At 33.5% G+C, this 17,977-nt stretch overlaps 1 protein-coding gene across 1 annotated transcript in view; it reads left to right on the top strand.

The window, feature by feature from the left end:
- The window catches only part of Rim2 (replication in mitochondria 2), a 103,541-nt gene that overhangs the window by 75,618 nt on the left and 9,946 nt on the right, over positions 1 to 17,977 (top strand). The window contains exon 4 of the mRNA XM_072526734.1: positions 13,092 to 13,386. Within this exon, the coding sequence (XP_072382835.1) occupies positions 13,092 to 13,386 (295 nt within the window). The remainder of the gene's footprint in view (positions 1 to 13,091; positions 13,387 to 17,977) is intronic.

Here is a 17,977-nt window from a genome sequence, read left to right on the forward strand (position 1 = left end):
AGGAAAAAGCACTCTTCTTCAGTTGCTAAAAATGTGTTGTTAGAAATTGATTTCTTGTAATAAAATTTAACATTGTCTTCAAGGCAAGAAATTTTGCTAATGTATATTCGAAATACATTTTTAGTTTTCCCATATACTTTCACAATTCCGTCAATTTACCGTCATATTCTTGAGCATAGTTTGTCATATCAGATTCTTCAGAGTCGGATAGAATAAGTTCTGCATCACTATCTTGGAGAGAGTACTCTGACTCTTCAGATGAGGAATTAACATTTTTATGTTTTTTTACTTTTCCATATTTGTTTTTTGACCTGATTGTTATTTTATTTTTAGACATACTAGAACTCCCATTGTCAGTGCTTGTAGTAGCACCACCAGTAGGTTCGACCTGAACTGAATCTTCTGGAATTGGAAAATCTGCCACATAAACACTGTTTCCAGGTTAAGAGAAACTTTCACACGTTTTTTGCGAGGTGCAGTTGCTTCTGGTTGTCTGAGAGCTTTCAGTAGTTCCTTGAAAGTGTCGTCAATAGCAGCGACAGGAGATGTGGCTGTTGGAGTTGTGGCTCCTGAGTCATTTAAAGATGTATCTTTAGTACTTGATTGCGACAAAGAGGCACAATACCACATTTTCTAAAACCAGCAATTATGTTCTCTGATTTACATGCTTTACATAGTTTTTTAGTAAACTAGGGAACATACTCTTTTGTATAGTGGCTTCATATCTGCCAGGTCCTTTTTTCCAATCAACAACAATTGACCGCCATGCAATTTTCATTGGCCGAAATAATGCTATATCTAACGACTGTGTTAGATTCGTCGAGTTTGCTGGTAGAAATATGAAATGAACATTGTTCTCTGAACAACTTTTTATGATATCAAGTGACAGGTGGTTAACTGAGTTGTCTCCGATCAAGTATTTTTTACCGTCATATCGTCTAAAAAATGGAAGTATGATGGTTTTAATATAATATGAAAAACAGAAGTTGTCAAACCAGCCACTTTTGGTCCTATTATACCTAGACCCCTCAGGACCGCCCTCTATCCAACTTTCATACAAGTTTAGGGCTTTATACACTACGTAAGGGAACACAATTTGACCATCGGCAGTAGCAAAAAACATCACTGAGATGGAGCTTCTAGTAGAATTCATCACCCTTTCAGGATATTTACATCCTCGTCTAGCTATTATTTTACTTCTGCCCGGATCATCAGATAAGTTAGTTTTGTCACAATTATTATATTCGATGGAGGAATGTTATGTTTTGGCATAGTTGGAATGACAAGCTAGCCTGGTGCCTTTTCAAGAAAGAGTAGACAAACTCCCGACCAGGTAAATTGTCTTTAAATTGCTTTATGGTCTTGCCTTTGAAGTCAAGCGAATCTTTAAATAAAAGTCTCAGAGTGAACGACTCAATGGGATAGCCCCATTCACTGCAAATAATTTGGCGACTCACCAAAGTTTTTCCCTCCTCTTCAGTTAAAGCGGTTTGTCCCCCCCCTCTTTTTTAGCTGATCACCCTTTCTGAAATGTCTATAAAGAACACTATAGTTGATGTCATATTTACTCTCTGCTTTCCTGAGGCTGAGACCATTGACTATCTCATTGGCTACGGCTTTCTAAAGAACTTCTGGATCTTGTATTTTGTTTGGTTTCACAGGTTTGTAATTCCTTGGGACGCTGAAAGCAAACAAGTATATTAGATATTTTGTCAAATACAATAGGTATCCTAAATTATTATTATGTTTCAGTCCTGTTTACCACTAATAAAACAAAAAAATAAAGAGTTTTGTATTTGTGGGGTGAATAGAAACACCTGTTTACTGTGTTTCTATTCACCGCACACATCCTAAATATGTGACATAAATACATACATGTAAAGTTTAGAAAATGACGAAATATCTGCTTAAAACAAAACGTATTATTCTTGCAATAAATCTGACTCTTAATGCTGCCAAACATATAAACTTATTTTTCCCTTCAAATTTAGAGTGTTATCAACTTGCAACCAGAAATTTACCCCTTTACCACTACTTTTAACCCCCTGAAATGTGACATAAAACTATTTTGGAAGTTTTGTTACTATTCACCCCATTTTACGGTATTCAATATTATACTTTAAAAGATTTACATCGTCTACAAAAATAAAATAATAAACTTTGAAAAATGGTTTATTAATACTCAAAAATTTTATTAACAAATACATACATATTAATAAAAAAAAATGAGGACACATATTGTGATCAATAATCTTAAAATTAAAAAAAATATATTGCAATCTTTAAATAATTTAATTAAACTCAATACGCAAATAACTTTAATTAAAACTTTAATATCTCAACATAAAAAATGACAATTAAATGAATATTTGACTGCAACCTGAACGAATCCCATTGGCCGTTGTTTCGTTTATACTAAAATTAACGTTACTAAATTATACGTTACATCTAGTAACATACTAAAAATAAACTCTCAAAAAAAACGTTGCTTATCAATAAAAATAAGCAAATTTAATAATAAAAACTAACGTCTCTAATCGCAAAAAACATTATCAATATGAAACATTGAACTCACGTAAAAGTTTGCTGACACTCAAAGACAGGGCCAATGACCTAGAGAATGACAGATGTCAGAATCCGAAGGAACAGGTAGTAAATTCATCATACCCGGTCGGAATTCCTTTTCTAGCAAATCAGAATGAATGGTGGTTAACCCCGTCGGCAGAAATCCAATATTAAAATAGGTCTATATAAATATACGTAAAAAAAGGATCTCATAATATCACAATTTATTAAAACGCAGAGTGAACACTTACCACAAAATTGTGAGTTTCTCGATCATAAATGCATATTGATATTCCAATACTAACTGGCAACTTGGAACTGGCAAGATTGGATTTTAGCTTTTTATTAATTAGACCTAAGCTAATTAAGTTTTGGAAAGGGGAAGTGTAGTTTTGTTTAAAATCTTTGTTCTCTTGATAAAATAATAACCATTTAACTAAATTATGAGCAATGAGCAAAACCGATAAAATTCTCAGATGGATTATGTTGAATGAAGTGATTTAAAAAAAAAGGAATTCGTTTATCTTGACGTATGAATGCTCTAACCCCAACACATAATTTATTACGAAAAGGTAGACTTAAGTACTATACGTATTCTAAGCGACAAAAATTAATAATCTCTAGACATAGTTAACTGAAAATACAGTCTCGTAATAAGTTTTAAATTCAACAAATTCAACATGCAACATCAACAATATATACATACAACCAACAATAAAGAAGAAAAGTGCATCAACAATTCATATTATAAAGTAAAAAAAGTGCATGTAAACGCAAATAAAATGTTTTAATTTTAACATAGAAAAGTTTCATTCTAGAAAAATCATTGAAAAAATCTTTAAAATAATTTATTTGTGAGATCTAAAATATTAGACGAGTATAACATCCAAGTGCTCGAGTTCGTAAATGTATACCTAGTTTATCTTTCACCAAAATCTTCATATTTTATACTTTTTATTAGTTTTTACCTTATTCATATGATACGAAGTTATTTGTATTGGCATTCCTCCTATCATCATTTCCCCAAACAACCTCATTTCCCCAAACAGTCCTAATTTCAATGAGCGTACACGACAGGATACCGAACGGAGGGTGGAAGATATACTCTATAACCCTGTACCGCACATGGAAGCTTATCCTCATCCGATGGTAACTCTTGGTAACTGTGCAAGAGGACACCGTCAGGTAGATGTGTAACACTGGTAAAAACACTCTCCTCCTTTGACACAAAAGATGTCTCAAAAAACTTCCAGAGTAACATGCCGCTGCTAACACACATAATTAATGCATGTTTAATATTGAAATCCTTTCTGACCCCTTGAAAAGTGTTTATCTACAGAATCCTACAGACAAATTTCACTCTTAAACACTGTAGGTAAAGTCTATAGAGAATATATCGAATTTTGACCAGGATGAACGGCATGTGGAATGCAATTTTAGATTCCCTTGCCGAGTAATTTATCCAGCTGTTTGTTTCGCAAGTTTTAGGAAACACAGTGGTAAAAATTTGAATTTGGTTTCGCTAGGTAGAAATCGTTTGATTTCTCTTTTTGTCTATAGAGAATCCTCATGGAGAGACTCATAGAAATCCTAGAGGCACACTTCATCATTGAACTGATTGAAAAACTCCACCGTATTGGACTGCGTACATCCTTCGTAAAAGTTGTACATTCCTATCTCTCCGATCGGATAATTCTAGTCAAGGTAGCTGACAAATTCTAAATGCCATTCACTCCACTAGCTGGAGTCCCCCAGTGCTCAACTTTAGCTCTTACAATAGTGACATCCCTCACGCCATAAACAGGTCAGAGTCGATCTTGCTATATGCTGATGATACAGCACTCCTTTCCGCAGGTACCCTCCGAGGGACGCTAAGACACTCGTCTGTATTCGACAGAGCTCAAAATAAATTAGACAAAATTGTAAGATGATGCAACATATGGAGAGTCACATTCAGATCTCCCTGCTGTAGAGCGGACGAGAGGAACCAGATAGTTATCTTAGGAGAAAGGCTCGAATTCAGACCCTCGGTGTCCTATTTAAGAGTCTATTTTAGTGGGACAATCAATTTTGACATTGATATCAAACACACTCTAGATAGAGTAAGAAAAAGAGCTAATCTCCTTAGTCCACTGTCTGGTAAAACTAGGATACACTAGTTCTAAAACTAACAAAACTTTTATCAGGCCAATTATCGAATACAAGGCGTGTATCTACGCGTCAATTAACACGCGCCAAAGCAATAGCATCTTGGCCATTGAAAGAAAAATCCTGCGGAAATGCATGAGAAAACGTTTCGACTATCTGCCTGCACTAATCCACCCACTCACCAACTTTCCCACTATTGAGAGCGGAATCCGTTCTCTCAACAAGAGATATGTATCACGCACGATAGACAGCTCTAACAACCGAGCCAAAGAGACCCTTAAAACTCCTTGCCATCGCCTAGGACACATACTCACCAGGATCCCCATAAAAAAGTTTCATTCGTCAAACTTCTACGTTTGACTCGTAACGTACTTCCTGATAAGTACCATGACGTCCTAGAAGCTACTCCCATAAAATGTCGCAGGTAGAATAAGCTGCACCCCAAAAACACTCATCTAAGAGAGGTTCCCATCGTATGGCTGATAACAGCGAAGGTGCTTTCTTCTCGAGACAAGTTTTGAATTCTTCACCTACAAAATAAAACTTTCACCCATCTTCTGCTTTCCCCCGCTCTGCTAGCAGCAAACTTTCACTCTCTCTTGCAGCTAATATTGCTCTTCCCACTAAACTCCTGCAAAAAGAAAAGGAGGCCCTACCTTGAAGAGGTATAGTGCCTAAACAAGGTTCATAATGTTCTAGATTCGATTTGATTCATCTTTTTCTGCTTGTTTGGGGCAAGTATTTATTTTAGTATATTCTCAAAAGCTTTCCTCTCAGTTCTTATCTAACTTTGATTTTAAACAAATGTCCTGATGGGTCCCTGGACGAGAAGTGAGTATCCCTGTTGTTCCTTATATTTGTTTTTTCTTGATATAATTTTCTCTTTTTGTTTGATTCAGTTATAGGGATTTTATGAGGTTTTTTGACTCGAATAGATACACTTTTTGCACTAGCAATTAATAGTATAGATTATACACTTATGTATGTATACACTGTATAGTATAATGTACACTTATGTATGCACTTATGTGTATATGCATACACTTTTTTTTTTCTTTAGTATTAATTATATCAGAATATTGATATTAGTAATTTTTCTTTTATTATATCTCAATATGTAATTGGCTAAATAGCTAAGTGCTAAAGCCACAAAAAAAAAAAAACTTTGATATAAATTAATATAAATATCAAAACAATCAACTGATACCATAAATTCCATACGAGATATCACAATATTAGTAAAGATATTCACCAAAATTATATCGTTATTATTGCTTCGTTGTATATTTATGTATATTTATTCTCATATATAATTGTCATTTAATCGATACATCTCAAGATTTTTTTATCTAACAAGGATATTCATGAAACCTTATTTGGGTAATTTTATAAATTAGATACGTGGGTTGCTGGAAAATTGAATGCCAACATTTTAATTAAGGCGTTTGTTATTCGGAGTATGTTTTCATATTAAAATTCAATTATTTTGTTTTCGTTATAAAATGGAGAATTCCGTTATAGACATTTTACACACTTAGCTAATTTCACATTGTTTTAAAAAATACTACAAATAAGACTAGCTCTAAAGTCGACTTGATAATTAAATATAGGCGGAGCAAACCATTTAGTGAACTAATAAGTCGTTTCAGACCACCCTATCTATGAAAAAATCATTGAATCATTTATTAGTTTCATTTTTAAGGTATATAAGAATACATAGCATTTTTCTTCAAATCATATTTCCATTGTTTATTAACATTAAGAGCTGCAAATTGAAAGGATTTTAAATGAAGGTCTTAGTTTTATGATCCAATATATAGATCGCATACAGAAGGTGTAAAAAATTATAACTCGTTAAAGTAATGGTACTCGTAAAATACCGCCACGGAAAAGTGGAGGGGTGAACTGTCCACTACAATATCTCTTCTTTTATAACACGTAGAACCTTTATTTTGTTTTAAACTGGATGTAAGAATTGAAGTTTAATGTTAAGCTTAGTAAAATTACACATATACTGTTAAATAGTCACCATTGCGAGCTAAATAGACGAATCACGTTGGGATGGGCGGCATATGGAAGGATGAGAGACATTTTTAAAACAAATGCCCCAATTCACCTGAAAAGGAAGGCATTTAACCAATGCATCTTACCAGTCTTGACCTACGGAACGGAGACCCTAACTTTAACGAAAGCTACTGCCGAAAAACTGAGGGTAACACAAAGGCGAATGGAGAGATCAATGCTGGGCCTGACCTTGAAAGATCGCGTGAGAAATGAGGAGATACGCCGACGAACTGGCGTAGACGATATTATACCGCGAATCAATAAACAAAAGTGGAGGTGGGCTGGACATGTTGCTAGAATGGAAGACGGAAGATGGACGAAGAGATTATTGGAGTGGAGACCAAGAGCCGACAAGCGAAGTCGAGGCAGACCACCCACCCGATGGACCGACAACCTAAGGAGAATAGAAACAAACTGGATTGCAGCAGCTAGAGATAGAGAGAACTGGAGACGTTTGGAGGAGGCCTATATCCAGCAATGGATGTGAAAATGGGGCTGGATGATGAGTCACCATTGATAGTTACTGCTAAATTGATCTCTACAGAAATCATATATAGTCCAGTCGTCAGAGAGTTGACCTCTAAAAATCATACGAAGAAGCTGAATTTTGCAGATAATATTAATTTTGGGACCGCAAAAAAGATGCAAAAAAGTTTACCACTTTTACCCCCGGGCTTCCCCTTAAAACCCCATCGCAGGGGGGTAAAATCGCAAAAAAATGATTTACCAAGAATCTGTACACCGTAGAAAAAAATGTTTCAAATAAAAAATGTAGCTGAGCTAATTTTAAATAAAAATATTTATAAGCATTTTTTGTGTAGAATTAACTGTTCTCTTAAAACGCTTAAAGCGACCGTTGATTTTGCATGTCAGTTACGCGCGCCAAATCAATTGTCAATAAAATTTATATCAGCTCGACGGTAAAAATTCGATATCTTTTGATCCAAATGTCCCATCGACAAAAATCAAGATGCGTTTTAAAGGCAAAGAGTGCACCTTTCGTATGCAGTTTTTGTGTTTTGCCGAGATTAAACTCATTTTTTAGAAAGGTGTTAAATAAATTAACGTGGCGCGATTTTTGCCATTCTTTACGATTCTCGTGAGATCAATAAAATTGATAACTTCAATTGACCAGTTGTCGTAAAACTTCCATTTTTAGAGATCAATATTTAAAATCTATGACATGAAATTTCAATTTTGAGTTGTGGTCACATATATGGCATTTGAAATATGAATAAAAAACGCAGAATTTAATGTTTTACATTATAAACAATCACACGTCACGGGGAATACATTTAAGAAGACGGTTTTGGGTGTAGTTTATTGCAGAAGTTCTGTTCTTTTGAAAAACGTACTAGTGTAATTGGAAAAAAGTTTTAAATGTTTTAGATCGTTTGTTGTGTGAAAGTTTAAATCCAGCGTTTTTTAAGCATATTTTGAATGCCTCACATTTGTTGCCAAAACTCAAAACTAAAATTTCATGCTATAGGTTTTAAAGGTTAGACTCGTAAAGTAATCGAAACTTCATAGTGGCCAGTAGATGAAAGGGATATATTGTATTGATCTCTTTAGAATCATAAAAAATGGCAAAAATCGCGCCACGTTTATTTAACACCTGTCTAAAATCTGAGTTTATTTGCGACAAAATACAGAAATTGCACACGAAAGCTGCACTCTTTACCTTTAAAACGCATCTTGATTGTTGTTGATACGTCACTTGAATCAAAAGATATCGAATTTTAACCGTCGAGCTGATACAAATTATATTGAACATTGATTTTGCGCGCGTAACTGACATGCAAAATCGACGGTCGCTTCAAGCGTTGTTTCCAAGAGAACGGTTCATTCAGCTACATTTTTTATTTGAAACATTTTTTCTACGGTGTACAGATTCTTCGTAAATCGATTTTTTTGCGTTTTTACCAACCAGAGAGGGGGTTTTTAGGGGGAAGCCCGGGGGTAAAAGTGATAAACTTTTTTGCATCTTTTTTGGGGTCCCAAAATTAATATTCTCGGCCCTCATTTGGTCGTCAATTGGATTATTTATTACAATGGGTTGTACTTTATAACTTTGCATGGACACATAGGACTGTTCAGCTTTTACAATATGTTGTTCTGAATTTTTTCGGCTTTCTACGGACAAATTATTTATAATATATCGGTAGAGTTTTAATTAACTGTATGACACTAGCACTCACAACTATTTTCTGTCCTCACCTTTACTTTGACTTGATGCCACATAGGTATGCTCAATAGAGTGGAGCGAAAAAATTGATATTTTGTTTGACATATAATACCTGCGAAAAGTTGACCCTACCTATAGTATACTTGCTCCTAAAATTTCAGTAGAAAATAAAAATATCTTCAGGGCTCTACCGCGCATAAAAAAAAGAAAAAAAAATCAAGAAAAATCGATTTTATTTATTTTTTACTTTTAATAAATAAAAGAAGCTGCTTTTATCGATGTTAATTATTTTCTATTATTTTAGTTAAAAACAATGTCACTATAGCTCTATCTGTCACCCAAATAAAACTATGAGCAATCTTTTTGAAAATAAAACAGATCAAAAATCTCATCAAATAATGTTCAATGTTCGCCTAATAAAGCTACGCCACTGGTAAAGGCTTCCCGTGAAATGTTCTTTTCCTGTGAAATGTTTTTTGATCTGTTTCGTGCTAGATCGGTTCGACGAAGTTAGTTCGAAGAAGTAATAATTAATCGGTACGTAATGAGTTTGCCAGTGAAAGACACTAGGGGCACTACTAATTGTTCTATATTTGGTGCACCTGCAAATATACTTTCTAATGTTTTGCCAACTATAGAAGATGTTATGAAGCGATATCTACTTATTAGAAATGAACTAAAAGGTATGGATTCCGGAAAGGATCCTAGTGTTCTATTTATTTCTCAACTACTTACCAGTGAAATAGAAACCATCTGGGAAAAAGCCTCAGTTCCCACTGTATCAAGCAATCGCATTATTCGATTAATTCGTGATATCCTAAGTAAGTACCAAACTCTTATCAGATTTCCAAAACAAAAACGTAATGAGACATAAGTTAAGAGTAAAAAAGTTCAAGGATGATTCAAGAAAACTCTTTGATATCGCTGCATGTAAATGTGTTCCATTTGATTCATGTGTTTGTGATAAAAAACATAAAATACCACCTCTAGAAAGAGACTTTATACAAGATTAACGTTCAAAGAGAAAATTTGTCATTAGGAACGTTGATGTACTCGATACGGAAAAACTACAAGCCAAAGAAGACCGACAAATTAAGGCCAAGGAGTATGAAAGAATTTTTAAAGAAAAAGAGAAAAATTATCTTAAAGATCACAGTCCGCAGTATAATGTACAAGATAATGTTACAAATTTCAAGGAAGACAATATATCCTATTCATCCGATTTTGAGTTGTCGTATGAACTTAGAATATTTCAGACAAACACGAGGTTAAACCTGAAACTTCAACAATCATATCACGTCGCAGTCAGCAACTGAGATTATCTATTCCCAATTTAACACGGATTTCGGATCAATTTGGCATATCAGACTGGTCTGCAGCAGCACTTGCATCTGCACTACTGCAAGATCTGGGAGTTATTTCGAAAAAGACACCTCTTTCGTTATTGACCGAAGTAAGCTCCGAAGAGCACGTCAAAAACACCGTTCTGCTCTGCAAAGTGAATTCGAATCATCCACCGCAGAGATAAAAGGATTATACTTCGATGGCAGAAAGGATAAAATTCTGTGCCAGGAAAAGGCTGGAGATAAACTTCATCGCAAGATAAAAACCGAAGAACACATTTCATTACTTGAAGAACCAGGTTCTAAATATCTAAATCACATTACTCCAACGTCAGGTACAGGAAGACATATTGCACATATCTATATTAATTTTTTTTGAAGAATCCGGTATTGGCACAGGTAATCTTTTAGTAGTAGGCTATGACGGTACAGCAGTCAACACTGGGAGGAAGAATGAGGTTTTACGACTTTTATAGACAAAACTGAAACGTCCTCTACAGTGGTCAATTTGTCTGTTACACATGAGTGAATTGCCCCTCCGGCATATCTTTCAATATCTCGATGGAGAAACTTCGGGACCTCGTGAATACTCTGGCACTATAGGTAAACTATTGGAGTCTTGCGAGAATTTGCCAGTAGTCCATTTTGTTCCTATTCATACCACTCTACCACAATTAGATGCTGCAGTTATAAGGGACCTTAGCAGTGATCAAAAGTACTTATACGAAATTTGTCATTCGGTTTCTAGTGGAAAGTGCTCGATAGATCTAGCAACTCGTAATCCGGGTAAACTATCACATGCACGATGGGTTACAAAGGCAAATCGTATATTGTGTGCTTACGTCGAAAGTGAAAATCCCTCTTTGGTTTTCAGATCTTTGTCTGAATTTGTGGTAAAAGTTTATGCGCCAGTGTGGTTTAATATTAAAACAAAGCCATCGTGTAGTAAATGAGCAAGATACGTCTTTAAAATGATTCAATTGTGACGCTACCTGAGCAACGAGTTAAAAGCCGTCATAGATCCTGTTATCAATAGAAATTCGTATTTTTGTATCCGGAGAATCTTCTCCTAGCAATGCTTTCTGATGTTCGTCCTGCCATAAGAAAACTTGCTTTACGCAGAATGTTGAAGACGCGCACAAAAATACCTACTTTGGACACGAATGTATGAGAATTTCTAATTCCTGATTTAAATTTCAATACTAGTGAATATTATGAACTTATTGATTGGCAATCACAATACACAACAATAATTAGTTATTAAAGCTATTAATCTAAATTTAATATGTATTTATAAATACAATTGATTAATATATAATAAATATTATGATCAAATTGTGTAAGAAATAAAAACATAAAAAAAATTCTTACTCTAAAAAAGCGGCAACACTTTATACAATTTTTCCACACGCTGAATTGTCATTAAAATTTGAAGTAATCCCATATAAGTTTCGTCCGATTGTCTAATTTATTTAATTAAAATTATTGTTTTGTGGAATATTAGACTTAAAGAGTTATTTCATAAAATTTATACTATTAATAATAACAAATGTCTTTGGTTATTTAATCGATATAATTCTAAAATTTCCAATATAATGATGATTACATTTTTATGATTATTTTACCATGTTGACGCCTATGAAAGATCGAGCAGTTCCATATGGGTTTCGTATTATTAGCTGTGTTAGGAAAATTTGAACTCTAAGGTTGACGTTCTGGAAATTGTAAATATAAGTGACGTCACTTTATATAAATTATGACGCGCAACGTTTTTACTTTGAAAAATGGTATGCACGCACAGATTCTTAATGACTGATACTACCTATTAATTTTAATTCCCTCAACATTAGTCGTACCTGATTCATCCCTAAGCGGTCAGGTAGAAATTTAATAAGTGTTTATCGATTAATAATGGCAATAATAACACTAGTCCTTTAACAACGGAAAAACCAAGACGATCTATTTTGAGACAAGCTATACAAAAAACACTTAAAAAACCAAAAAACCGAAAATTGCAGGTAAAGATGGGATACCAAATGAATTGTTGAAATATTGTGGAGCTGCAATAATGGATCAACTGGCAACATTAATTAACAAGATTATAAAACACAATAAAATGCCAGAAGAATGGAGCTAGTCCTATTATTTGGCAGAGTACTTAGTACTTACATCTTTTTTATAACAGAGAGATTCCGTTGGATGCTGGATATTATAAAAACAATTATTGAAAACGACTTTCAAAATATCAAGATGGATGGAAAAAATGTAATTTTTATTATAATTCATTGTGGTTTATTTCCATACATCAAATATTCAGTGTAAAACATTTGACAAGAAAATATTTTCAGAACTATGTAATATTGTTATTTCGTGTTATTTCTTTTCAATATAATGTGTTCAAATTTATTGGATGCATGCTGGATTAACATTTTTCAAAATAGTCCGGATATGTAAGAATTAAAAAATGAACTTTATATTTAGGTCTATTTACAAGTGCTCAAGCTAAACAGTATTCAACTTTCATAAAGTGTATATCATCACTTGTACAATATCTACAATGCATGTAACATACCTGCTTAATCGAGGTTTTTATACTGAAAGGCGCATTGAGAATTGTCGCATCATCCTTAATGTAAAAAACTCGATAAGAATACCATTTAAAGCAACCTTCAAAGATGTGAAAATATCCAATGCTCATTTTAGTGTAAAAACCTTTATTTAAGTAGATACGTTACTTTGGAGGTATCTTCGGTTCTTATTTGAAATTAAACTTGAATTTTTTTCAGGGCATCCTAGGATTTTATAAAGGCATAACTGCTTCCTACATGGGTATATCGGAAACGATCGTCCATTTTGTGATATATGAAGCCATAAAAGCCAAACTGATAGCGCACAGATCGCACGTCAGCGATGAAAGGAGTTCAAAAGATTTTTTGGAGTTTATGTTGGCCGGCGCAATTTCGAAAACTGTTGCTTCTTGCATCGCTTATCCACACGAAGTCGCGAGAACTAGGTTAAGAGAAGAGGGAAACAAGTATACTGCTTTTTGGCAGACTTTAGGTCTGGTATACCGAGAAGAAGGTAAAACTTTTACATTTTACTGTTGTATTTTTATTAATCTAATTTATTGTTTTTATTTAGTATCAAAGGTTCTACACTTATAACAGTTACAAGTTTATTTAAAGTCTTTATTTCTACAATATAACTAATTTATTTCACACTAATAATTATATAATTTATCTACATTTATTACACTACGTACGTTACATTTTAAAAACTCGACGCGATTTTCAAAAACTAACTGTCCCTTTAAATATAATGTCCCATATATATATATATATATATATATATATATATATATATATATATATATATATATATATATATATATATATATATATATATATATATAATGCCGTTAATCGAGAATTACGGCGAAGAATCGATGACCTTCCTTCGAAGGAATTCCATCAAAAGCAGGTTTTTTATATCGGAGGGTGACTCCTGGGTCTAGAAATTTCTGCCGGCAGGTATATTTAGGATCTAGAAAAGACGAATGGGTTAGAAATAATATATGCGTCATAATATTTATTGTAACATTATTATAAATTATGCTTTAATATTTAGACGTTTTAATGTTAAAACAGAAAATAAAATATAATAATTTTTTCACTTACAATCACTATCAATAGTCCCTTCTAATTGTAGTTTTGTTTAGTATTTCTATGTTTCCAATAACATTTATCGTAAAGTATGTCGACTACACGGAACGTTTAGTCGATTATACGGAAAAATCTTAAAAAATTATCTATCTATCTATACAAGGATTTTTACAGCTGTCGCCGCCTTCCTTCTTTCAGCCAACGTCTTCAGTCCTTTCTGTTCTGCCATTCTCCATCTCTAAGGTCTCGTCTTTCCATGGCCTCGTCCACTTCATCCCTCCATGATCTTCGGAGTCTACCTCTTTTCCTCCTTCCTCTTGGGCTCCAATCCGAAATCTTTGCTATCCACCTTGTATGATCTGTTCTTCTCACATGTCCATACCAAATTAAACGTTTTTCTTCGATGTAGCTCAGTATGTCTTGTTCTACTCCCATTCTTTGTTTTATCTCCTCATTTCTGATGCGATCCATTTTTGTCACTCTGCAGCTTCTTCTCATGAACTCCATTTCAGTTGCTGTGATTTTGGACCTGTTTTGTTTATTTATTACCCAATTCTCTGCTCCATAGGTCATTATACTGCGTACCAAGGTGTTAGAAATTGTCTTCTTTGTATTTCTGGTAATATGTCTATCCCACAATACCCTGTTCATTTGTTTAATAAATGTTCTTGTCTGTGCTAATCTGCTGGTTATCTCTTGCTCGGTAGTTCCATTTTTTGAGAGTATGAATCCTAAATATTTGAATTTGTCAGTGCCGTTAATTTCCCTATTATCGTCCATTTCCAAGTTTCTCACTGGTTCTTGCTCTGTTGTTAAATATTCGGTCTTTTCTAGATTTATTTCCAGTCCATTTTTTGTGTATTCCTTTTCTAATTTTCGGAGCATATAGCACAGATCTTTTTCATCTTGAGCCGTTACCACTTGGTCATCTTCAAAGTTTAATGTGTACAAGAAGTTGTCCCGGATTGGTATTCCCATCCCTTCACATTGCCTTTTCCATGATTTTAATATTTGTTCGAGGAATATCTTAAACAGTGTCGGAGATGTAGAGCATCCCTGCAATAAGCCTTTTGTGGTCTTAAATTCGTTGGAGTATTTATTGCTCTTACCTTGTTGTTGTTGTAAAGGTTTTTTACGGCTTCTATTAACCTCTGAGTTATTCCGATTTCCTTCATCGTGTTCCATAGTTGTTTTCTGGGGACCGTGTCATATGCCTTTTTTAAATCTATGAATGCCATGTGTACTGGTCTATTTTTTGCCATTTTTTTTTCAATTAATTGTTGGAGTGTATAAATGTGGTCTATGCAAGATCTTCCTGCCGTGAACCCCGCCTGATCTTCTCCGATTTTATTTGAGATAGATTTTACCAGTTTTTCTTTCAGTATTTTTCCATATAACCTGCCCATACATGCATAAAAAATTATGAAATATAATAATAAGCAGGATTCCAAGCTGGAAGATCATATCTAGATCATATTTTTAGTACAACTCAAGTGACTGAACAAAAGTATCAAGGAATCATCCTTGATACTTTTCTAAATCCTTGAACTCCAAAAAAGTGTTACCAAAAGTAACACTTTTATCAATCTTCAACCACACAATAATACGGAGTTTACATTTTTTACAACAAACTTTCAGGGTACACCACACTCTAAATTCCATCATATTGATGGTTGCCACTGTTTTAATTAATCAAATTTTCACATTTAGACACATTACTCCGGTTACATTGACTGCTTTGTTCAGACTTCCGTACTAATATGTCATTTTAATCAGTTGCTATCAAAAAGTCCTCACAGACACTTCATCTAAGCACTAGCAACTCCAGTGGAGTCCTACGTTACCATGTGACCAATTCCGTTTATAAACATCCTAGTTTTTTAATATCAAAAATCTGATTCAAAGTTAATCTAAGTACATTTAAAGGGTTTTTACCCATATATTTAGTGGCTTCAAACATGTAAATCCAGTAAGTATTAAACCACAAAAATTTTGAATAAAATCCTTTGTATAAAAAGGTATATAAAAAACCCAGTTGGGCTATGTTAAATTGGCAAAACGTTTTCGGAATAAGTATTCCATCATCAGTACCAAGTTAATACATGGATGTAGCCACTAAATATGGGGTTACAAACCCTTTAAAAATTGCTAATTGAAATTTAGTTTACATAATGTCTGTTTTACAATTTAGATGGTAAAGTTACCGTTGGATTGGTAACATGGCGACATATGACTCTGCAATAAGTTGCAAGTCCTGAGACGGTATGTCTACGAGGACTTCAATAAAGCAACTCCTTCCAACTTGAAGTCCTCGTAGACATACCGTCTCAGGACTTGCAACTTATTGCAGAGTCATATGTCGCCATGTTACCAATCCAACGGTAACTTTACCATCTAAATTGTAAAACAGACATTATGTAAACTAAATTTCAATTAGCAATTTTTAAAGGGTTTGTAACCCCATATTTAGTGGCTACATCCATGTATTAACTTGGTACTGATGATGGAATACTTATTCCGAAAACGTTTTGCCAATTTAACATAGCCCAACTGGGTTTTTTATATACCTTTTTATACAAAGGATTTTATTCAAAATTTTTAATATATGGTATACAGCCAAACACAGGAACTTAGTTTCCTTGTGGATATTAAACCACACTTTTGTAATAACCTTGGTCAAAATTTTAACTTTCACGTTTACTTTAATTAAAGTGGTAATACTTATTTTAGGAAGCTCTGATGATGGAATAGTTATTCCGAAAACGTTCTGTGATGTAGCTAGATATTTAAAAATGTTTTAATAATTATAATGTTTATTACTTTAATTATATAATTTAAGGATCATCTGACCTCATTGTGGGGCTAGTTTTAAATACTATATAGAGTAAGGTTCAACTTAACAGTCAACATGTTACTCATTTGTTCTTATTTTTACGTGGTAATACTTATTTCTAAGGTTTTCACTGATGATGATCCGATAGGATTGAAAACGTTCTGAAATTTATAAATCCAGTTTGAATAATTTTTAGAATTTTTAATAAATTTTATACCATCTTACTCAAGAAGTTTTTCCTTCATAATAAGCTTTTTAGAATTACAGTATATAGCCAACCACTGGGAATTTCCCATTTAAATTTTAATATTAATATGTAATTACTTTGCTTATATTATATAGGTTAAGATGTATAAGAAATGTTTAACGTAGAGGTGTGAATCATCCATACTAAAGAGTCAGAAATTTCAGTCGTTAGAGCTGTTTCCATCTGTGTAAATAATGATAGTCTGGATATGCCAACTGGTTATAATTTTTACTGTTTCTTTAATATAAGATATTATAAAGTTAAAAACCTTTTGTAATAACAAAATATAATTAAACTAAAATAAAGCCTTTTACACGGTCAGTTCCGTTGTCCGTTCAGTCCCATTCACTTGTCATTTGAGCGTTCTGAAATATGGACGAAGAAATATTTGTATAGTCGGTTCACTCAGCTGGGGAATATTTTGACAGATTCTACAGAAGCCTACGATATCATATTAATAGCTGAATTAAACCTACTGTTGCAGACTTCTTTAATTGATAAAAGAAGAATAATCATAAATAATGGAAGTGTATTTTCATTAATTTTGATTAAAAACTGTCTATTTGTAAATATTAATCCATAATGGCTAAAAAATTCAATTTTTTTTTGTTGATAAGCTATATGTGAATAATTGTTTACTTTATGATACAATAATTATTGGCTATAAGCACGTGGCACTAAGCATAAATACAACAAAGACAAAGTTACTTGTGGTTAGTAAACAAGACCTCGGCGCTATACAACTAATTGTCAATAATGAACCGATAACAAAAGTTAGCCATTTTAAATACCTAGGATGTTGGATAAACGAGACACTAAATCCGGATGAAGAAATTAAAACTCGTATAGAAATTGCAAGAGGAGCATTTATGAAACTTAGATCTATTCTGAGCAATTCTCAGCTGAACTTACAGCTGAGAATTAAGTTCC

The sequence above is a fragment of the Diabrotica undecimpunctata genome, chromosome 3 (assembly GCF_040954645.1).
Source record: "Diabrotica undecimpunctata isolate CICGRU chromosome 3, icDiaUnde3, whole genome shotgun sequence".
In the NCBI taxonomy this organism is placed as follows: domain Eukaryota; kingdom Metazoa; phylum Arthropoda; class Insecta; order Coleoptera; family Chrysomelidae; genus Diabrotica; species Diabrotica undecimpunctata.